This window comes from Podarcis filfolensis (genome assembly GCF_964270895.1).
Source record: "Podarcis filfolensis genome assembly, chromosome: 14".
In the NCBI taxonomy this organism is placed as follows: domain Eukaryota; kingdom Metazoa; phylum Chordata; class Lepidosauria; order Squamata; family Lacertidae; genus Podarcis; species Podarcis filfolensis.
Genome location: NC_139616.1, coordinates 42,697,460 through 42,720,966, shown reverse-complemented (window position 1 = coordinate 42,720,966; position 23,507 = coordinate 42,697,460). Strand labels below are relative to the sequence as shown.

The 23,507-nt window shown below is 46.7% G+C and overlaps 1 protein-coding gene across 3 annotated transcripts in view; it reads right to left on the bottom strand.

The window, feature by feature from the left end:
• TNFRSF13B (TNF receptor superfamily member 13B) overlaps positions 1–23,507 on the bottom strand; it is a 42,904-nt gene that overhangs the window by 3,207 nt on the left and 16,190 nt on the right. Inside the window, exons 1-5 of one of the 3 annotated variants that reach the window (XM_083585906.1) lie at positions 16,313–16,388; positions 9,518–9,643; positions 5,740–5,860; positions 3,537–3,653; positions 2,626–2,853 (exon numbers count right to left, since the gene is read on the bottom strand). In XM_083585906.1, the coding sequence (XP_083442032.1) occupies positions 2,626–2,853; positions 3,537–3,653; positions 5,740–5,845 (451 nt within the window). In that variant the 5' untranslated portion in view covers positions 5,846–5,860; positions 9,518–9,643; positions 16,313–16,388. Of the gene's footprint in view, positions 1–2,625; positions 2,854–3,536; positions 3,654–5,739; positions 5,861–9,517; positions 9,644–16,312; positions 16,398–23,507 lie in introns of those variants that run through there. The other 2 variants (XM_083585907.1, XM_083585908.1) reach the window with 2 other exon arrangements.

Sequence of the window (23,507 nt, the reverse complement as noted above, 5' to 3'; positions counted from 1 at the left end):
CAGAACAGTGTGCGCTAAACAATACCTTTCACTGCTTGGGGTACATCTGTTGGTTTTATGCCAGTTTTAACTGCTTCGCATGCCCTCCCAAGTGTCCCTATTTTCCAGGAACAGGCCAGGAATTACAAAAGCCATCCCTGCTTCTGATTTGATCCTGAAATTCCCCTATTTCCCCCATCAATCTCTTTCCCGCTTGGGAGAGCCCTTGCCCCTTCACAGAACTACTCCACAGGGAAGCAAGAATTAATGTCAAAGCCTAACCCTGTAGAGTACATACTAGTGTCATTTTTTTTTAGCTGCACAGCTGGGAGCTGTAATAAAATGTTGTAGCGTGAAGGCTCTTTTTTGAGGGGGTGTTCCTTCCCTTTCTTGCGCTGCTGCAAACCAGGAGGTTCCACCAGTCCCCAAACTCCCTCTTGTGCATGAGCAATGCTGTTTTGACTACATAAACAATGGCACCCCCAGCCTGAGCCTTTCTCTCCCCATCACTGTAATTTCTAAAAGTAAGAAAATAAAAGTGGAGGGGAGATAAAGGGGTGGTTGTTGCAGCGACCTGTGGCATAGCCTACTTGTGGAATCTTTCCTTCCAGTTGAAGACCAGTGTGGTATAGCTCTTGAGAGTGTCAGACTGGGATCTGGGAGGCCAGGGTTCGAGTCCCCACTCAGCCACAAAGCTCACGGGCTGACCTTGGGCCAGTCATTATCTCTCGAGACTAACCTATCCCGCAATCTTGCGGGAATATGATTGGCAAGGGGCAGGGGGGGAGAGAACCACGAACGCTCCCTTGGAGCTCCTTGGAGGAAAAAGAGGCTGTGAATGCAGTAAATAGCAATGCCATAGATAAAAGACAAATGCATTAGGGGGGGAAAGGCCTCTATGAGGCTGAAAATGTAAATGAGAAGAGGCAGTGGCATGGTGCTAGGTTTGCCAAGCTTCCAGCCCTCACTCTGGCTCCCTGCAGGTGGCAAGTGGAGCGCTGGCATCAGAGTGCATTTAATAGTATTAAGAAGACTGTATATGTGTATGCATATTGCAAGCTTCTGCCCAGCGGGAACCGACTGTGGATGTGAGTCTGGATGTGTCTTGGCTGCCTTCTTCCATTTCCCCCTCCCAATTAACCTCCATCTCCAAGGTTCACCGATGTGACACCACCGGAGGCTGCTTCTAGATCTCAGGTTTGTGCTCTGAAATCTCGGGGTCTGGGATGCTCCTGGCCTGGCAACCCTACACAAGGCAAGCCACCATTGAGTGAGGAATCCAGCAGTCTACGAATCCTGAATTTTGCTTTGGGAAAGGTTCTAAGTCCTGGTGGCAAAGACACACTTGAACATTGTATACCAGGGAGGTCTGAGGAGATGGGGTGTGGCTAGGGAAGATTTTTGGTGGTGTGTGCGTGCTTTGGAGATGGGAGTGTGGGGCTTCCATTATCTTCATAGTTTCCTGCAAAGTCCCCCTGGCCTAACAGAAGCAGGAAACAAGTGAGCATGTTTTTAAGTGGGTTAAATAATTTATACAGTTTTTCTTGGCACAGGAGAGAGAGTGTGTGTGTGTGTTTAGGGCTGTCCTCTATTGAAAGAGATTTGTTTGATTTCTTATAGGCACTTGATCACTTAAACTAGTGAAATACAGAAATCCACATATGGGTAAACAATTATAAAAGGGGTGGGTGGGAGAGAACCAAATTATTATTTATTGGGTGGGGGGAGGGTGTTAGTGCCTGCCAGAACAGATGAAAGCATTCTCTGTCCTGTGTATGTCACTTTTTTTTTGAAATATTTAATGTTTCAAAAAATTAAATTAATGCCAGCTTTTCTATTAATCAAATATATTAATTTACTGTGGGTTACATCTTTAGACCAGGACAGTTTACTGTGGCATAAACACAACCTTTGATAAAGCAGAATGCTGAGGTCTGAAAGTAGACTGTGCTCCTTTAGACTTCAGTGGGGAATCGTAGTTTTTAACATTCTTCAGACAAACCTCACTGCAGTTAAGAGTTCTAACTCAGCCAACTTTACGCTCTGCTTTTCCTCTTGCAGGGAAAGCTTAAAAAAAATAAAATAGGAGGAGCATATACCAATGTGATCACCACACCCGCTTATCTAAAGTGTACAGTCCTCCCCACCACCTGATTCATTTTATTTTATTTTATTTATCTTGACAAAGTAATAATCATAAATAAATAAGAATAAAAATGTGCACCCCACCACTGAGACCATTCCATTGTAACTATCCAACCTCCCAAAACTTCAACACCTCTTGCGACGGTTTAACCCCTTTCCATTTTAACAGTACAAATTCTACAAACGCCCTCCATATCTCCTCAAAATCATTCCTCCTGCATATTCCACCGTCTTACCTTAATGGCACATGTTAATTTATCATTAATAGCTAAAGCCCACACCTCTATACCATTCTTCCATTTTATATTCTGCTGCCCCTTCCACTTCCTAGCTATAATAACTCGTGCAGCTGTCAATAAATTTGTGAGCGAGTCCTTTATTGCCTCCCACCACCTGATTTTGATGCATCTGTAGATCTGACCCGATTCTATGCTGGACAATGTAGATTCTGCGTTTGGGGTGGGTTGAGAAATCTGAACTCAAATGATAGAAAGCATTTACCTTTGGGGCTGTCATTTCCTTTCCGGCAAGCGATGGTACCGGCTTGGCAGATCGCCGCATCCACCCATTTCCTAAAGTGAACCCAAGTCAACAGCAAGGAGAAGAGCAGAGTACACAGACAGATGCCCAAGACCATGTAGATGACCATCCGCTGGTCACACGCACTGTCCATCTTGCACTGGACACCCTGGAAAGCAGCCACTGCTGGTAAGGTAGGTGTAGCATCCTCTGAAAGTCAATGGAGGGGCAACGAGGTCAACAGCTGCTTATCTAGCAGGAATCCTCCATGGAGCTTTGGTCAACATCCTGTGTACAGTGCCTAAAGCAGGGATCAGGAACCTTTACCAGCCCAAGGGCCACATTCCGTGCTGGGAAACCTTCCAAGAGCCACGGGCCAGTGGTGGACAGGGCCAGAGGCAAAAGCTAAATCTTACTTTGTACACACACATTACACTATTCCCCACCCCCACCCCCAATCTGCCTGGTGTGTTGGCACATCCGCCGTACACGCTATACCTTTAAAGAATTCTGCGCACTGTAGTTTCCCCCTCACAGAGTTACAATTCCCAGCAAGCCTTAACAAACTACAGTGCCCAGAATTCTTTGAGGGGAAGGATGTGCCTCAAATGTGCTTTAAAGCCATAGCGTACACTGGATCTTCGCAGCAGCATAGAATTCTGTCCTTTATACCCCAACGTTTTGGTTTATACAGGCATGCTCCGACACAGAAGCTCTGTAACCTAATTCTGGAGTGTTGCGTCTGGGCGGGGCGGGAAGGAGTTGAGCTGTATTTACACTCTGAGAGGGAACGCTCTCTCTATATGCCTGGAGGTATCATTTGGGGCTGAGAATCCAGCGAGGAAAACCCTGCTTTCCAGCTCTAATGTGGCCCATTCATCCCAGGTGCTTACTTTTGCAAAAAGGGTTGCATTCCCTGGGGTGCTGCCCACAGATACTAACACAACTGAAGCACTGCCTCAGGAGCCAATCGTAGTAGAAGCCCTCATGTTTGCTGCAGTCCATGGAACCTGAGGAGAAGGAGACAAAACAGGGTTTGCATCCATTGTATTAAATAAATAACGAGCGAGATGCTCCAGTCACGAGTCAGCATTTTCTCCGGTCCAATCTTGGGCCCGCCTGCAGTTCATTGGCTACCAGCTCATGTTGCCATGGGAACAGCAGCATCCTTGAGGTTGGCGAAAGCTGGAAGAGGGATTGCTCTCCTCTCGCCACTGAACGGCTGGAGCATCTGGCTTGCCAGCCGGTTCACCTTATTCCGCGAAGCTTTTTGCACCTATTGCCAGCTGTTAAATCAGCCTGCACCCACCAAGCATGGCTGGCGCGCCCTTCAGATGTTGCAAAGCGCTTGTTGTCAGAAATAAGTGCTGATAAATAGGGATCGTGATTATTTTTATGGGCTTCATAAATTAGCTCATTATAATATTTTGTTGTGACGGGGATGGGGGAGTCTGTGGCACTCCCAATGCGGTTAGACTCCAGCTGCTGTCAACCCCAGCCTTCATGGTCAGGGATGATAATAGTTGTAGTTCAAAATACAGGGAGAGTCACAGATTCAACATCCCTCTTCGTAAATGAGCTCCGTAACCCGTGCCAATTCCAATTAGGGTTGCAGCTATATTCAATTAGCCATTAGACCGATTGATTAAAACCTTTTCAAACAAAGAAAATATGCTTCTTGCTCTGGAAATTATTATTGAATTGCATTTATAGCCCACCTTTCCTTCAAGGGGGGGGGTGCGTGGTTCTTCGCCGCCTCCTTGAATCTTACAAAAACCCTGTGAGGCTGATTAGGCTGAGATGTTAGGCTGGTTAGTGACTGATCCAAGGTCGATGTCATGGACTGGCTGGGTACTGAGGAGTAGTGGGAGTGATCAACTGGAGAACCATCCAGGGAAGAAGGCTCAGATCCCAGAGATTGGTGGTGTGACGACAATGAATGGTCACAGGGAGAAGACTAGGAGGGTGAGGTATTGGAAACTGAAGAGGTAACAGGGCTTAGTGAGCTGGGGGAGCCTGTGACAGAGCAAAGTCCAGAAGCAGAAGCTGACTCAGAGAGTAGGCCAAGAGTCAGAGATGAATCAGGCTGGTGAAGAGTTATGGGTGTCTCCCGCTCCTGCTGCAACAAGCTCCCTTTGGGAAGTATGTTGACCAAGGCTGAGTACCAGTGGGAACATCTGGTGGACTCTGGAAGAGGACTCTGATGAAAACACTCCCTCTCCAACACTAGAGCTTCTTTCCTACTTGGTGGAGCTCCCTATTTGAAGGGCTGTCCAGTCCAAGTCTGGCCAAAAGATAAATACTAGAGTTGTCAAATCAGGAGCATCCCAAACCCTGAGGTTTCACATCCCAAACCTCTGAGCTAGGGTGGCCCCTGGTGATGTCACAGGATGGGCCCTGGAGATGGAAGTTAATGGGGGGGCACTTCCCCACCTCCAAGTATGCTACAATTTGTAGCTGGCTCCTGCTGGGCTTTGTAAGCTTGCAAGCTGCATGTAAGTCTTCTTAATAATATGTATTATTATTAAAGGGACTTTTGTCCACCTGGAGATTCACCTCCATCTGACATCTACAGGGGGCCAGGCACACCTGGAGACTTCAGGTCAGACTGAAGGTCTGGCAACACCAATAAATACCCTTTAGAAAGGAGGGCAAGGGCCCTTTCAGCTTCCCATCAAAGATTAGTAGCACCTGAACAGCAGGCTGTGCAAAACACACAGCTCACTTGGCTGCCCATTTCCCCAGGACAGAGAAATGCAATATTAAATCATAGTCACACATTTTTCATTTAAGCTTACAAATTAACATATTCAATTTTTGTGCAAATTTTATGCAAATGAACATCCTCTTTTTTCTCTCTCTTTTTTTTACGAAAAAAAAATTATACCACCATTTTTCCAGGAAAGCGAGCCAGGAGCGGTTATCTTTCTCTGGGACCATCAAGGGCTATTTCTGAGCTGCCATTGCAATGGGAATGCAGCAAGTGATGTCAGCGGATCTGATTCCAGGATCTGGGAGCAGCATGGTTGAAAAGAGGCATGCAAATATTGCAACTTAAAAAATAAATAAAACAGCACATGTTCCCAGGACACTCACTGCAGGCATCGGCACATCCTTGAAATGGGCGCGGGTGACATGTGACATTGCAGGATACGCACTTTTGCAAGAGCTCGTCCAAGAACTCATCCTTTGCACACAGCATGGCAACCCAGGAAGACTGTAGAAATAGAGAGGGGTAGAGTGAAAATCTCACTGAAGGGGCAATGGCGCCAGGCTCACTCTCTGCAAAAGAGGAACTGGGGGACCACAAAGAAGGGTACCAGGGGTGGGTTTCTCTTAGCCCACAATCTCACCATACAGTGGTACCTCGGGTTAAGTACTTAATTCGTTCCGGAGGTCCGTTCTTAACCTGAAACTGTTCTTAGCCTGAAGTACCACTTTAGCTAATGGGGCCTCCTGCTGCTGCCACACGATTTCTGTTCTCATCCTGAAGCAAAGTTCTTAACCCGGAGGTAATATTTCTGGATTAGCAGAGTCTGTAACCTGAAGCATATGTAACCCGAGGTACCACTGTACATTTAAAGCAGTATCATATCACTTTAAACAGTCATAGCTTCCCCCCAAATAATTCTGGGGTTGTGGCTTGTTAAGGGTGCCAAGAGTCATTAGGAAACTCTTCTCTCCCTCCTCAGAGCTACAATTGCCAAAGTGGATTAACAATCAACCCCTCTTCACAGGGAATTCTGAGAACTGTAGCTCTAGGGAGGGGAACAGGGGCCTTGTAAAATGTCTCAGAACCCTTAATGAACTACTGATCCCAGAATTCCTTGGGGGAAGCCATGGCTGTTTAAAGTGGCGTGGTACTGTTATAAAGGCATGTCATGAATGTGGCCTTAGTTCTCTCTCCTTCTTTTTTTCAATCTTAAGTTTCAATCTCCAGCATCCTTTTCTCACAGTGGCCAACATAGGAGCTAACTCCTAGGGGCTGAGGTCCCTTTGCTTCCTTGCCCATAACCATAGCTATCAACTTTTCCCTTTTCTTGCAAGGAATCCTATTCGGAATAAGGGAATTTCCCTTAAAAAGGGGGAAAAGTTGACAGCTATGCCATGAACTATCTGAGGGGCCTTGGACCCCCAAAGTTGATGGGCACTGGCATTCAAATGCTGTGTGTGTGTACGTGTGTGCGTGTCTTGTGGTTGATCATGTGGTGATGGGCTTAACTGGGCCCCCCAACGTTTTGTTCAAGTTGGCACCCCTGCTGGCCAGCCACATGCCCATGGACAGCCTAAAAGCAGGACCTGAACCTCTCTCCCCCCCCCTCCCAGCTGTTTCCAGTCACTGGCATTCATAAGCATCCTCCCAAGCAGCTCTTGATACTATTCATGGGTTTGCCTAAGCCTGTTTCAAATCCATCCAACTTGGTGACCCATCACTGCTCCTTTTGGGAGCAAATTCTGTAGTTTAACTCTGTGGTTTGTGAAGAAGGAATCACTGAAGAGTTGGAAGGGAGCCTGAGGGTTATCCAGCCCAACGCCATGCAATGCAGGAATTTCTGTTGTCTGTCCTGCGTCTTCCAACATTCTGCTTCTTTGGGTCCCCAAAGGTCTAGCATTTCGAGGGAGAAGAACTACTTCTCTGTGCTATGTATAATTTTATGTGCTTCTATCATGCCCAAAATGCTATAATCTGTCCTCACAGGGGAGTCGTTTCATCCCCCTTGATAATTTGGGTTGTCCTTCTCTGAACCTTTGGGGGAGGTAAAGGTAAAGGGACCCCTGATCATTAGGTCCAGTCATGAACAACTCTGGGGTTGCAGCACTCATCTCGCTTTACTGGCCAAGAGAGCCGACGTTTGTCTGCAGACAGTTTTTCTGGGTCATGTGGCCAGCATGACTAAGCCGCTTCTGGCGAACCAGAGCAGCGCACGGAAATGCCGTTTACCTTCCCGCTGGAGTGGTACCTATTTATCTACTTGCACTTTGACGTGCTTTCGAACTGCTAGGTTGGCAGGAGCAGGAGCGAGCAACGGGAGCTCACCCCGTTGCAGGGATTCAAACTGCCGACTTTCCAACTGGCAAGCCCTAGGCTCAGTGGTTTAGACCACAGCGCCCCCCGCATCCCAAGGCTCCATACCGGAGGTAGAGCCCAGAACCTATGACAGGCAGAACCAACGAATTCCCCATCATCATCCTTGCTTATTTCTACAAGGAGCAACACTGAGACTTAGCTGACTTAGTTTATAATGAAGAATGGAAACCCTTTTTGGAATACCTGAGAAAGAACTGTACTCAAATGAATTTTGAAAGGGGTTGAATTATGAGCAGCAGATTAAGAATGGCAATAAGTGTAACAGAGGAAATGTGTTATTAGATATAGTTTGACATAAAATGCAGCAGATTATGGGTGGAAACAAAAACACCACAGTAAGGTAAGGGTGGGAAGCCACCCTGCTTATTTGGAAATAAAAATGTATGCTGAATTTGAAGTTAATGTGTTTTAAGTTTTCAAAATGGAATAAAACGTATTAGAAATGAGGGGAGAGACTTAGCTGATACTACGATCCTCTGGAGTGGTTGCAAGTAAGAGGGTTGACAGAGGCTGGTGGGGCAGTGCCCCCCCATCTGCCCCAATGGTCAAACCACCCCTGAATGCTGGACAATACATTGAGGCCAGTGAAAAAGGATTGTGGCAAAGGAAAGTGATACCATTTTTTAACCTAATTTCCCAAGGAGAGTCTTTGGACTCCATTCTAGAATCATAGAATTGGAAGAGACCACAAGGGCCATCGAGTCCAACCCCCTGCCAAGCAGGAAACACCATCAGAGCACTCCTGACATATGGTTGTCAAGCCTCTGCTTAAAGACCTCCAAAGAAGGAGACTCCACCACACTCCTTGGCAGCAAATTCCACTGTCAAACAGCTCTTACTGTCAGGAAGTTCTTCCTAATGTTTAGGTGGAATCTTCTTTCTTGTAGTTTGGATCCATTGCTCCATGTCCGCTTCTCTGGAGCAGCAGAAAACAACCTTTCTCCCTCCTCTATGTGACATCCTTTTATATATTTGAACATGGCTATCATATCACCCCTTAACCTCCTCTTCTCCAGGCTAAACATGCCCAGCTCCCTTAGCCGTTCCTCATAAGGCATCGTTTCCAGGCCTTTGACCATTTTGGTTGCCCTCCTCTGGACACGTTCCAGTTTGTCAGTGTCCTTCTTGAACTGTGGTGCCCAGAACTGGACACAGTACTCCAGGTGAGGTCTGACCAGAGCAGAATACAGTGGCACTATTACTTCCCTTGATCTAGTTGTTTGCCCTACATGTACCTTTGGAAAACCAATAATTTATACAAGACGCAGCAATGGTTATATTTTCTCTCTTTCGAACAGTTGAGCCTATCCAAGCTCATTCTCCAGCGGTGCTTTCATTGAAAAACTGGCACTGTTAACTGTCTCTGCACTGTGACAATTTCAGCTTCAATACGCCCTCCTGTGGTCGGATCTGGTTGTTGCCATGGCAGGGCAACGCTTTCTTCTGTGGCAAATGCCAGAATGTGATTAAGGATGTGTGGCTCTGGCTATTTCCATTCTGTGCTGCCATTCCCTCCCCACCCCCCCACGATATGCATTTAAAGCAGCAGCATATCACCTTACAGCAGGGTTGCCGTATTTCAAGAAGAGGCTAATATCTATCTGATATTATCAGATGGAGAAGCCATGTGATGCAGGCTCTGACAACCTCGAAAGTTGTTGAGCTTTATTTAGGAACACCCCAAAATTGTTGAGCTTTTTTTTTTTTTTAGACTAACCCCAAAGTTGTTGAGCTATTTTAAACAAAAACGCCAAAAAACCTGCAATTATTTTTCGATTGACTTGCCTAAGATCCAGGACAATGTGTCACCTTCCCTCCCGGACGTCAATTCCACCTTTGAAAGCCCGGACGTATGGCAGTCCTGTTTAAAGAGTCAGGGGATATCTGGCATTCCTTTTCGTGGAAACGACCCTACAGGTAGAAAACAAACACAGAGGCAGGGTGGGATCCAGCCTCCTTCAGGAAGGGCAACGTGTTAGCAGCCGTGACTTTTCAGAAGTTTGAACCGTCTGTGCGCCAATCTCTCGTGAGAAAGAGGGCTGCTGTGTCTGTCAGTGATTTTTCAGCACCAAAGACTTTGTTTTTGTCTTCTCAGACCTTTTAGCATCTCTAATATCTTTTAACACAATTGATGTCATCCGCCCCCCTTCCGGAATTACAGAATTACGACAACTCTACCAGTTTTAGGTTTTAGCATATGTTTTGTTATGCTATATCTATCTACCTATCTATCTACCTATCTATCTATCTATCTATCTATCTACCGGTATCTATCTGGTTGGCCGCCAAGGTTTGATTTGTGAAATAAGTTGGAGTTCTTGTTGTTAAAAACTCTGTTAGAGTTTGTAATCTCTATTTGAGTTTGTAATCCTTGTCAGAATACATACTTTTGAATGGATTACCGTAGTTTTTATTACAACTGACTATTAATTTGCAAGTAGGAACCACTCCCGCTATTAAAACTTACATTGGCCTGAGTTCTTGGTGTGCTTTTTTCAAGATTTGATTTGTGCCTGCTGATATATGTTGGCTTTTATGAGTGAATTTTATTATTTGCTATAGCTGGGTTGGTTTCTAAACTAGATGGCATGCTATTTAAATTTGTCTATTTCACTCGGTAAGCTGCCTAGAGAATTATTACTATTATTATTATTATTATTATTATTATTATTATTATGGCAACTCATGAAGGAATAAACATGGAGAGGCTTTCAAAAACGGCATTTCCCAACACCAATGGCTGTTGCTGTCCATTGGAACTGATGGGGCAGAAGGCAGGGAGGTCAAAAGGAGGGGCAGCCAGAGCCAATGATAGGCAGGACCAAGTAAATCTATATTCATCCCCTCTCTACCTCTCAGCTGAGTTATGCAAGGGCAATGCTGGGTTTGAGGAGGAGGAACAAACTGATAGGCAGCACAAACACACCCTAAGAAAGCACCCTCCAACACTCCTCCAATGAAAATAGGGACTTCCTATTCCATAATAATAATAAGAAGTAATAATAATAATAATTTTACTATTTATACCCCGCCCATCTGACTGGGTTGCCCAAGACACTCTGGGCTGCTTCCAACATATATAAAAACATAATAAAATATGAAACATTGAAAAAACTTCCCTATACAGGGCTGCCTTCAGATAAGTTGGGGGTCGGATAACTCCACACCCTCCAGTATTTCTCTGATGAAAATAGGGACATCCTAAGGAAAAGCCATGGGATCAAATCAGAAATTGGGACAGCTTCTGTAAATCCAGGACTGTTCCTGGAAAATAGGGAGCCTTGGAGGGTTTGGGGGAAGTGGGTACTGGCTAAGGCCAGACTGAGGTTGCCCTATTTATCCTAATGGACCAGCGTCCACAGCAGCCTAAAGTGAGCCAATCTACCTCAGGATTCAATCTCCTCACCATCCCTTGCAGGTGTGGCCCTCCAGAGATTGCTGGGCTACAATTCCCACCAGCCCCTGCAAGCATGGCCGATGGCCAGGGATGATGGGAGTTGTAGTTCAAGCAACATCTTGAAAGGCCAATGGTTCCCCACTAACGGTTCTCTTGCCTGTTTTTCACCAGGCTTTATAGATGCTGGCTCTTTTTTTCTTTTAAGTTTTGTGCTGACAGAGTCCATACAGTTAAGCAGGCTGAGGTGGCGGATGAGGTGGGGCACAAGTTGAATTTTCCACCTCAGGTACTGACAGCTGGGCTGTCTCTGGGTTTTGGTACTGACTTTCACAATGGCGTGGCTGTTTTCAAGCTGCGTTCTGGTGAACTCTGTGGTTCCTCAACGAAAACCGTATTAACAGTGCTCCGGCTTCCCTGAAAGCCAGGCAGCCTGCCATTGTCCATCTCCACATGCAATGCAGCCCCACAGAGCGGTATGGACTGCGTTCGTGGCCACACTCCAACTAGACCAACAGGCCTAGTCAGGGAATGGAGAGTGAACCCTTAAAATATGCTCTCCCTACCCACCACCACGATCATAGCTGTCAACTTTTCCCTTTTCTTGCAAGGAATCCTATTCGGAATAAGGGAATTTCCCTTTAAAAAAAGAGAAATGTTGACAGCTATGACCACAATCCTTTGTACTGCACAAGGGGTTCCTGAGATCCCCCAGCAAACAAGCCAGAAAGTTCCCATAAGGTGGCAGTTTTGAAAGCTACTGGTTTAGTGACTTGGGCCATATCCCCACAGTACATTTAAAGCACTCTCATGCCATTTCAACAGTCAAAGCTTTCCCCCAAAGAATCCTGGGAACCATAGCTGTCAACTTACAGATTTGAAAATAAAGGACCAGCAGCCTTGAAAATAAGGGATCAGCAGCCAAAATAAGGGATTTTGCTCAGCTTATGCACGTTGGGGTTGCTGTCGTCCTGGCATGAGGAGTTCCATCGGCCCTTCCCCACCCGAGAGGGAGGGAGGAAGAGAGACTCTCGCCCGCGAGCCCAGCATGAGGCGGTTGCGGCGCCCTTCTGCGTCCCTCCCCATCCCCTCTTCTTCCTCCTCCCTCAGACCGCCTCCTCAGCCACCTCCGGCTTCCCCTGGCAGCGCGGCGGAAGTCTCGCAAGAGAGGGACTGCCTGCCCGCCTGCCGCCACCCGTCTCCTCACGACACACCCCTGAGGGGGAAAAGGGAGAGACGGAGACAAAGCAGCTCATGCGCGCGCTCTCTCTCAGCGGAGGACCCCGAGCCGCTGCTTCCCTTCCGAGCTGGGCGAGCATGAAACCCGGGAAATTTAAGGGACATCATCAATCCGGGACAGCAGTGGGACACAGCGCTGGGATAAGGAAGTTTCCCGCCAAATAAGGGACGGTTGACAGCTATGCTGGGAACTGTTGCTAAGGCTGCCAAGAGTTGTTAGGAGACCCCTCTTCCCCTCACAGATTCCCAGAGTTCCCTGGGAAGCAGGATGGGCTGCTAAACCACTCTGATAACTTGTAGCTCTGTGAGGGGAATAGGAGTCTCCTAACAACTCTCTCTCAACCCTAAATAAACTACAGTTCCCATCATTCTTTCGGTGTGGGAAGCCATGGCTTTTAAAGTGATATATGAATGCGTCAGAAGTTAATGGCGTGCATGTGACCTTAGCGTGCTTCCACACGGCAGCTGTTGCAGACTTGGTACGGCTCATGCATGCAGGGTTTTTGAAATGTCCGCACCCTGCTGGTGTCATTCCATACTTCTTCCTCCATGTAAACTGGTGTTGCTGTTTCCATGTTGTTTGGTTTATTACTTATTATTACAGGGCATTGCAAGGATGGTGTGCATCCATGAACAGCACCGGGTCCATAATGCAGAGTGCCCTAAGGCTCTCTTGGAGAGCAGTGGGGAACCTCTGGCCTTCCAGAAGTTACTGAACTACAAATCCTATCAGTCCTAGCGAGCATGGGCAATGGCGAGGGATGATGGGAGCTGTAGTTCAGAACATCTGGAGAGCCAAACACACAGCTGCTCCATTACGTGGATTTATTTTTCACTGTTAGCGACGTTGCACATTGGAAGAGATGGCCTATGCATTTTAGGCTCCATCTGCACTATGCATTTAAAGCAGTATCAGACCACATCATGGCTTCCCCTGAAGAATTCTGGGAACTGTATCTTGTTAGGAGTGCTAACAGTTCTCAGAATCCCCTTGGAAGAGGAGTTGGTGTTTAAATCTCTCTGGGAATTGCAGTTCTGTGAGGGAAACTGGGGTCTGCTAACATCTCTCAACACCCTTAACAATCCACAGTTCCCTAGATTATTTGGGTGAAGCCATGACTGTTGAAAGCGGTATGATACCACTTTAAATGTATAGCGTAGATGTGGCCTTTAAAACTTAATAAACCTAAACATTGTCTGTGCAACACTGATACTTTATTCACAAGGCATATTGAATAAGAATAATCTTATTATTTATACCCTGCCCGTCTGGCTGGGTTTCCCCAGCCACTCTGGGCGGCTTCCAGCACATGTAAAAACACAATAAAACTTCAAACATTTAGAACTGCCAATAGTAATAATAATTTTACATAGCCTCCATTTGAAGCAGGGATGGGATGTTGCTGGACTCCAACTCCCATCATCACACTGGCCATGACCATGGTGGCTGAGGCTGATGGGAGCTGGAGTCTAACGCTCTCAGGAGGACCCCTGTCTCAATGCCATTTCACAACCAGGCCTTGTCATACGTGCGGAGAGAACACGGCTCTGCTTGTCTCTTTGCTAAGACTGCATAACTATTGCATCTGCCGGGTTCAGGCGGAATCCCAGGTTTGTAAGGTTTGTAAAGGGGAGGGAAAGAAAATTGTCACAAGAGAGCTACTCTTTGAGGTTTGCACGAGGCTCCTGTCATCTTGAATACAACATGGTTGGCTGCCTGGACATCGCTTTGTGCTGTTTTTTCTTTTTCTTTTTGGGGACAGAAAGCTCTCAACAAGTCACTCTCAGAATTAGGTCTGACTGAAACCAAAAGCTGTGTAGCTTTGGGTTCTTTCTGACTTGCCAGGGTTGTTTGTATTCTGTATGTTAAGGCGTGCTAATTATCCTGACTCTCTGTGGCTGCTGAGGTTATTAAGGGCTTGGAATTTCCACAGCTCATGTGAATTTTAGAGTCGGGAGACCCAAAAGGATTTCCCCTGCCACTTTTCATTTCCTTACGTCACAGCTTGCGATAGCTATGCCTGCAGCGTGCTCTGGGTTTTCTCAACCAATATGGATTGGGTCCAGAGTAGGGATGGATGGACCCATCCGCTCCAGTTTTATCATTTTTTTCCAGTTTTAAATTGAGTCTTCCCCATTTCTACACCATTTCATGATTCTCCCCCCCAAAAAAGCTTATGAAAATTCACCAGCATTTTAGTGTGAATTTCTTATAATATACACCTCAGTATGCAATTATGCAGATTTTTGGAAAATACTTTTCCCTAATAGAATGCATTTTTCTTTGCTGTTTTCAGTAATATGTGCATTTTTAAATGCACGATTTACCTTATCAAATGCATTTTTGTACAAATTATTTGGCTAGAGAACTACGCTGCAAAACTTGGAGAAGAGCAGGTTTCGAAGGGTGGTTGTGCTTCCGTTTGCATATTGTTTTGGTAGGTGTGAATTAAGTAGCTTTGCCTATAAATGTGAACCTAATAAAAACTCTCCGCCTGTCCAGGAGGAAAGGATAAGCAAATGGACCACAACGAATGGTCAGGAAGAGGCTGGCCCATACCCAGAGGGGGCAGATCCACTGAGGGCCTTTTGCCCAAGTCCTCCAAGCTTGTAGCACTTGTTCTGCCATCCCCAAAGGCCCAGGAAAGCTGCCTTATACTCTCTCAGAGCATTGATACCTCCATCTCAATGTTTCCCAAACTTGGGTCTCCTGCTGTTTTTGGACTACAATTCCCATCATCCCTAGCTAGCAGGACCAGTATGGGAATTGTAGTCCAAAAACAGCTGGAGACTCAAGTTTGGGAAACACTGCTCTAGTTCAACACTGTCTACAATGACTGGCAAAAGTTCTCCAGAGTTGCTTGCAGGGTGTCTCTCCCAGCACTACCAGGAGATGCCTCTTACCTGAAGATACCACTGGCATGCCCACCAAGTACCCTGGAAAAAATGGGACATCTGTTTTTTTGCCTGGGATAATGGCCGCCATTTTGGGTGCTGTGCCCTCATATACTCTTCTTGTGCTTCGCTCTTGCCCCTCAAAAGTGCTTTGGGGGGGCGAGAGCAAGGCGTGGGTCACGGGCCACACCCAGGAGTGCATCCTGGAAGACACGTGTCTCTGTTTTGGGTCCCCAAAATTGGGACGATATGCATTGGGGACCTTCAGCTGCTCTACCACTGAGCTATGCCTGTTCCCCTGCTGATCCTGAACTAAATTTGTGATGCAGGTCTCAGCACTGGTTGTAGATATTGTAAGACCCCCTTGGACAAAGCACCCTTTGCGGGACCCCCTCCTTCTTCCTTATTGCTCCAACAACCTGATTTCTAGCAAGGCAGATGGCCGCTACATAAGTCGTCATTGCTCTTCTTTCTCACCACTGCTTTTCCCTGGGCCAGAGTGAGAGACTGGTGAACGAGCCAGCAGGTTTCGGCGTATACCGGGGGAGCAGGTCCAGGGGTCTTTCCAGTGACGTAGCGTGGGTTGTCAGCACCCGGGGCAAGGCAAGTAATTTGCGCCCCCTAACCCTAACCCCCAGATGTTGCGCCCGGTGTGGCCAGCCCCCCCTGCACCCCCCACGCTACGCCACTGGGTCTTTCAGCAGTGGGCGCCCTAACTGTGGTAGGGCCCCCTCAGCAGATGCCCAACCTCGCAAAACTTTGGCGCCAGCCCTGATATAGAAAAAGCCATGCTTGGTGAAATTCTCATTCCTAGATAGCTATCAGGGGTCCAGGCCTGGGCCTAGCAACTAGGGCAAGCTGGTCCATTAGGACGAATGAGTCACTAACCCGCAAATCTCAGCCAGCCCCACTCATCTGCCTTCTACTCTTCCTATTCATCATCCAGTCTTCCTATTCACCCACTCTTCCTATTCATCATCCAGTCTTGGCCATGCCTCCCTCCCAGACCCTCGCGACCACGTAGGAAAAGAAAGGGACTTGCTTTTACTTACACTTCCCCACCTTCCTGGTCTGCTCAGAGGTTCTCCCAGCTGTAGGTCATCTCCCCTTTGAGCCCTGAGCCTAGTCACTCTGGTCCTTGACAGAGAGATTTATTATTAGTACTTGATTTGATTAGCCTCTCTGCTGTTTGTTTCCGGGGGGGTTTCCCTCGCATTCTTTTGATGCAAATGAACCCCACAATGAATCTCTTGAAATGGTAGGAGGCCCTTTTTCTCAGCTGTCCCAAGGGGATAGAGAAACTCCTTGTCACACCTTTTTTCTGAAGAGAGAGGATACGGCTTAGTTTGTAAATACCCAGGGATGTAATTTGCCAGTTTGAACCCTGCCAGGGGTCGTGGACCTATAAGAAGGGGCAGATTCTTCCAAATATGGCTCTCCCCGCCCCCAATTGCTATACACGTACTATTCCCAATTTAGTGTGTTTTTTTTTAATCTGAGAGATTGGTCACCGTTTTCCAATACTAACTGTTGGTTCAGGTTCTTTTCACCGTCACATTGGGCCTAAAGCTGGGGAGATGGACTAAGGGTGGGAGAGAAATTAATTTTGTCTGCATTTTAATGAGAAACTGCATCATTCACACTTTACAAATTTGCACTAGGCAACCTGAAACACAGTTCACACTCCTCTGAATTTTGCAAAGCCATTCTCCAACTCAACGAAGTTTAATGAACTATGCAGAATTGGCGAAATTGACACGCAAACTACGAGACAAGGACAACTGTGATTTTAAAGAAGAATGGGAACCTTTCACAAATTACTTAAAAAGACAACAAAATGAACTGGACTCCTTGGCATGTTTTGAATAAACAGACACAAATTTATTGAGGGTCAACATAGTAGATAGATAATATAAAGATGTATATAATTTTATAATATGCAGAAGTTAAAATTGGTTGAGAAATCAGAGAGAGGAGCTGAGAGAAGTTGTAGGGGGGAGGGAGGGAGGATTTGCTGGGGAGGGGGAGGGGGGAAATGGGGGGAAATAATGGAGATGATTTGTTTGGATAATTTGTTATGTGAAAACTGTTAATATTTTTTTTAAAAAAACACCACAAAGTTTACAAAAAAACATAGAATGGGAGAAACGTACATAAAAGGCATATATGGGGGGTACATACACAAATTCATTACATTGGGGAGAATTGCTTGCAGAAGTGTGTATATTAGTCAAAACTGATGGGTTTTTTTTAATTCTCATGCAAATTCATCAACATTTGAGCAAAAATTTCTCCTAATAATCCTAATAAAATACATTCCCCCTAATAGACACATTTTTTCCTAATATTTATATCTTCCCTAATGCCATGCATTTTTGCATCGTTACTAATATATGCATTTTTATGCACAATTTATTTCAGTCCATGCATTTTTGTACACGCTACTTGACCAGAGAATTGCACTGCAAAATTCAGAGGAGTGCAAATGTCAAAGGATGGCTGCACTTTGGTTCTCTTTCGTTGCTTTGGAAAGTGCAAATAAGTTTGCCTTTAAATGCGAACTGTGCCGAAATTCTCTCTGGTCTCTTATTCCCCATCAAACGTCTTCAGAAGAATGCTTCCTCCGAGCACAGAAGGGGCAGCTTATAGCCATCACGACTAGTAGCCATTTTTAGCCTCATCCTCTTTTGTTGGCGGCCATCTCCGCAAGTCATGGAAGCGGATTCTGTAGTTTTATAACTATGGTTCAAACAGGGATACAAAGAGCCTTCAGCAATGTGTATCAGTGGAAGGGGCGACACTTGCGAGTTATCTTTCCCAGTGCCTTTTTTCCTTAAAAAAATGTTTAGGGCTACTTCCATTTTCCTACTCATATTGAAATACTGCTCCTCAATGAGGCCAAACTTAGATTCACAAAATGTTTAGGGGTATTCGTACCCCTGCGGCACTGGTCTTTCCTATGAGCACGGGGGTACTGCAGCAAGCACGCCCCTGTTTTTCACTTCTGGGAGGGTACTTCTTCCTTGCACATTTTGCTTTTCTGCTTCAGCTGCTTCTGAGATTTAGGTCACCTCAATGACACGCATTGGGCGGCCAAGCGTCCAGAAGACATGAAACCAAACACCCATCTTCCCGTTCTGCCTTGTACTGCTGCTTGTTGTGACATGAATAATTAAGGCCTTCTCCCGCCCGCCCTGCCCTGCCCTGAAACGTGTTTCATAGGAAATATCCCTTAGCATCTTTGATTTCGTGTGAGAAGCATCAGCAAGCGAGGGGGAGAACTTCAGTGCAAAGCAGCAGCCTTGCTCTACGATTCAGCTGGGCAGCTGTTGACTACGCAGTGGTTTTTTTGGCGAGGGTGGGAAGGGAGAAGCATCCTCTTAGGCTGCGAAACTGTCATCTGCGGGGGTGCCCCAGATTTCTTTTCTCCATTTTAGCTTTGCACGTAGCCACTCGAAGCCTAGTTTACCTACATAGCACAATGGTGGGGCAGAGGGCCAAAATGCAGAATAGACTGTACCACTTCAGACAGTTGTTAGGGAACGGCTTTTTTGAAAGTTCTCCTTTGTCAAAAAAACTCATTGCAAACAGAAAACCAGCACAGCAGGGAAAGAACTGGGGTTGGAGCCTTTCTCCTTGATGTGCTAGCTTTCTGCTCGTGGGGATTTATTAACTTTATTTTACACAGGAGCATGTACAACTGAAGTCCACCACAGTCATTCTACCACGTCATTCCTATCTCATTCTTTCACCTGTGTAGACCAGGTCTTGCCCCTAAGCAGGGAGTAAGAGGAGAGAGTTTCCTCACTGGAAAATCCTTTTTCTTTCCAGTCTTAGTACATCCACCACCCACAGTTCATCCTGCAACTTCCCATTTTCTAATCCCATGCAAAGATAAGGTATAAGGCTTCCTGCCTTTTCAGATATCCATTAATTTGTTTAACTGGGGGGGGGGGGGCAGGTTACACAACTTCACATAGTTTATGTTCAATCTATAACATTTTTAGCCGAATCTAAATACTTGGTTTTTGTTTGTTTATGAAGTGTTTTCGAGTCACTTTGGATTATGTGGGTGCTATGGTGTGTCACCCAGTTAAAGGAATCTTAGCCAACTAATTGTGTGACGTTTACTTCGTTTTAATTAAATTTATTTGCATATGAATAAAAATAACAGTCATGAGGAAAGTTGTGCCTCATCCTAGAGAGATTGGCAACACGAGAAACAGGCCCTTTCTGTGGTGGCTCCTCGACTGTGGAATGCTCTCCCCAGAGAGGCTCACCTGGCACCATCACTACATGTCTGCCAGGCAAAAACATTCCTCTTTACCCAGGGCTTTAGCCATTTAAGAAATCTATGGCTTGCTAAAGCTAGGGGGACCAGGAGGCTGTTATTATGATCATTTTATTAGTATGCTATCTGTTATTGTGCTTTTTATTATAGATGTTCCATAAAATGCGCTCTTAATGTTGTGGATCACTCTGGGATCTTTTGATGAAGTGCAGTATATAAATACCATTCCCAGTGTGTGGGATGAGAGCTGTGGTCATTCAAGGAGCACTCTCTGCATGCCCAGAGGCGATCTCTTTATTACTTCTTCACCTATAATCCTCCCCCCCTTTCGCTTTCCTCACAGGGGTGGTTCCGGATTTCTTCTCAGGTTCCGAGCTCCAGCCGTGGAACCGGGTTCTGGTGCCTCACCTCCAGCCGGCATGACACCTCAGCTTGCAAATAAGCCCTGTTCACCCAGCACTTTTGCCAGTCACCAAGGAGGAAGAAAACCACGGTGCAACGCTGCATCATGGGAATCGGTTCGCAGGCGCCAAAGCGCTTCTGTCAGCCATGAAGGCCCGAGGCCTCCGCAGGAGAGAGAAGACCTAGCAGTTTTCTGACTCAACCAAGGAAGGCAACCAACCGTGTCAGGGAAGCCAGTGCTCTATAAATTGTCAACTGAAACCCCCAGAGCATTGAGGCAGCCCCCCCAGAGGGGATGGAAACTCCTGCGGCTGAAATTCACACAGTCAAGCAGGCAGCAAAGAAAAAAGCCAGTCAGAAATATGATGTGATTCCGGCTTCCAAAGTCACTTACAAGAACTGGGCCTCGTTCCTGCTTACAGGGCAGAGCGGGAAAACCTAGAGAAAAAGCCGTGTTGCAAAGAACTGCTTGTTTGTTATCATATGTGCCAACTGCGTGGGGCAGCCCGTTTCCTCTCTGGGAAACAAGGGGGACAAACTAGCTGCGATGTTTGTCATGTTGTTTGTGTCGCTATTTCCCCCCTCGCTTTTTAAATTTTTATTTTACAAAAAGATGCTGTGCTGTAGAGGACCACAAGCAGGACCATGTTGGTGAGGAGGGGAGGGTTAAGTCACCCCTCCGTGACATGTCCCAGTCTGGCTTGACCCTCTCCCTACATACCAGCAATGCAATATGCCAAATTTAGTTTGGCTCTCATACAGTGGATGCTCGGGTTGTGAACGTGATCCATGCGGGATGCAAGTTCGTAACCCGCAGCGTTCACAACCCGCAGTGGAGCGTCTGCGCATGCACAGGTTGTGATTTGGTGCTTTGGGGCATGTGCAAAGCGCGATTTAGCGCTTCTGCGCATGCGCAACTGCCGAAACCCGGAAGTAACCCGTTCCGATACTTCTGGGTTTTGGCGGTCCGTAACCCAAAAAAACACAACCTGAAGCGTCTGTAACCCGAGGTATGACTGTATTGCCCTTACTGTCTTCTCTGGAAGGGGGAATTTCAGACCTGAGGGCCAAATGGGAACCCCCCTGGCCTTTCTATTTGGTCCTCTGGATTTCCCCCAGCTGTGCCTGTTTACCAGGCCTGCTTCCTGCTTCCACAGAGTGGTTTTTGTTGTGGTTGTAGTTCTGGCGGGAGTGTGTCCTTGCACTCTGACCATGCCTCTTGCTTGCGTAGATGCAGGACGGAGAGGGGTGTGTGTAGTGTCTACAGAAACTGGCCCAAGGGTGAGATTTGCAGTCACCGTTCCATCCATTTTGGCCCAACTGTTTTGTTAATTTGTTCCAACTGCACTACACACAAGAATACATGCTCGAGGAGTGAATTGCATTTGGCTGCAATCTTCATTGGAACAGGTGGGATTTACTTCTGAGTAGACATGTTTTGGTATCACACAGTTAGTCTCAAACACACGTAGAGGATAGTTCCATTCTGGCACTTTAAAAACTAGCAGGTGTCAGGGCCAGAGTCAGACACACGAAAGAAGCAGAGCTCCCTTGTCAGTGAAGTTAACTCTTTATTCAAAGAAATGGCTTACTGTACAAGACCTTACTTGGAAAATCAATACAACCCAGGTGGTTAGGAAAGCCCAACAGAGACTCCATCTCCTCAGAGTATTGTGAAAGAACGATGTCAATCAACATTTGATTATCTCCTTCTACACGTCCACAATAGAAAGTGTCCTTTCATACTGCATCACGGTGTGGTACACTGGTTTGACATCATCTGACAGGAAGTGCCTACAGAGGGTGGTGAATACAGCACAAGATATTATGGGCTGTCCCGTGAATCCGCTGGATGAAATAGCGGAAGAACGTTGCCTCAGGAGCGTGAGGAAAATTCTCAGGGATGATTCACACCCTGGCTGGCACTTTCTGGATCTCCTGCCCTCGGTCAGAAGATATAGAAGCATGATTAGTTGCACCAACAGGGTAAAGAACAGCTTCTATCCATGGGCTGTTAGGCTGCTGAATGAAAAGATAACAACAGGGCAACTGACTTTCGTGTTTGGTGGGTGTGCGTCAGTAAACAAGGGGAATTAAGACTAAGAGAGCTGAGTGGGGGGTGCTCGTGTAATCTCACTGTATACAAGTTGTACAAGTGACAATAAAGTATTTCAATTTCAGTACAACTCAGCAACCCTTCCCAGCAGCTCCTGCTCCTATGGACTGAAGTTCTCCGCCTCCCAACATCCCTAACACTCCTCTCCCAGATGTTTCCTAAGCAGTCACGTTGCATCTGCGCACCTCTGGTCTGCTCTCATTACTCTTCAATTTATTGGAGACCAGGGGTGGAGCTTGTCACAGCAGGCGAGGGAGACTCCCTGGATTCCCCAGCTGCCGCTTGACCCGCCCCCCCCCCTCTGCTTCAGCCTCGGAGTCTAAACTGCTCTCTGTCACAGCCTCTTCCTTCTCACTAAGCCCTGTTGCCCCTTCAGCATCCACCCTCTCCTCCCAGTCTTCTCGCCCTGACCTCTCCTTAGTGTCCCACCACCAATCCCTGGGCTCTGAGCCTTCCTCCTCTAGGGTTTCCCTTGGGGGTTCCCTAGCTGGTGCCTCCCACCACTCCTCTTCGTCCAGCCAGTTCCTGACAGCAGGTGTATTGAGACATTTATGCTGTCATATGCCTGCTGTAATAACTGTGATCTCTCTGCTCCACCCCCCCCCCTCGCTTTTCAATGCTACTGATTATCTGCAGGGCCAAACTACAAATGGTTGACTGACCACCAGTGAGATCCTGAACATTTTCTGCTCAACATTCCCACTGGATATAATGGATCCTACACAGACCCGTTGAAGGCCATGAACATGCCTAAGTTAGGTGCATCAATGCATCTGAGAAATAAATTATTTGGATACTATCCATTTACAGTGCATGGTTCCACCCCACAGGAATCTTGGGAACCATAGGGTGCTAGAGAACTATGTTTCCCAGGATTCTTTGAAGGGAAAACACGTGCTTTAAGGGCAGGTCATTATTAGACATTTAAAGCACATTAAATGTGCATAACTCTCCTCAAAGAATCCTGGGAACCCTAGCTTGCATAGGATGCTGGGAAGTGTGGTTCTGCACAGGGAAAACCTGCAATTCCCAGTACTCTTCGGTGGGGAAGTCATGTGATTTAAATGTACAGTGCAGGTACGGCAGGTGTGGGGGACCCATCAGTCCCTCTGAGCAGGGCAGCAGGGCCTGTTCCGCCGCACTGGGCGCTGAGCCTAGGGGGCACCTCAAGTTGTTGCAACTATGACATAGTGAACTGAGCAGAATGGAAGGCAAGAGGTGTGGAGGGTGTGTGTGCCGAATTTGAAAGACCAGGTGTTGCTGAACTACAACTCCCACCTGCTCCAACAAGCCAGGAGTGGTGGGAGTTGTAGTTCAGCAACATCTGGCGGGCCAAAGCTTCCCCACACCTGGGGTGTGTTTGTGTGTGTGTGTGTGTGTGTGTGTATTAGGCATGTCCAACAGGTAGATCGTGATCTACTGGTAGATGACTGGACAT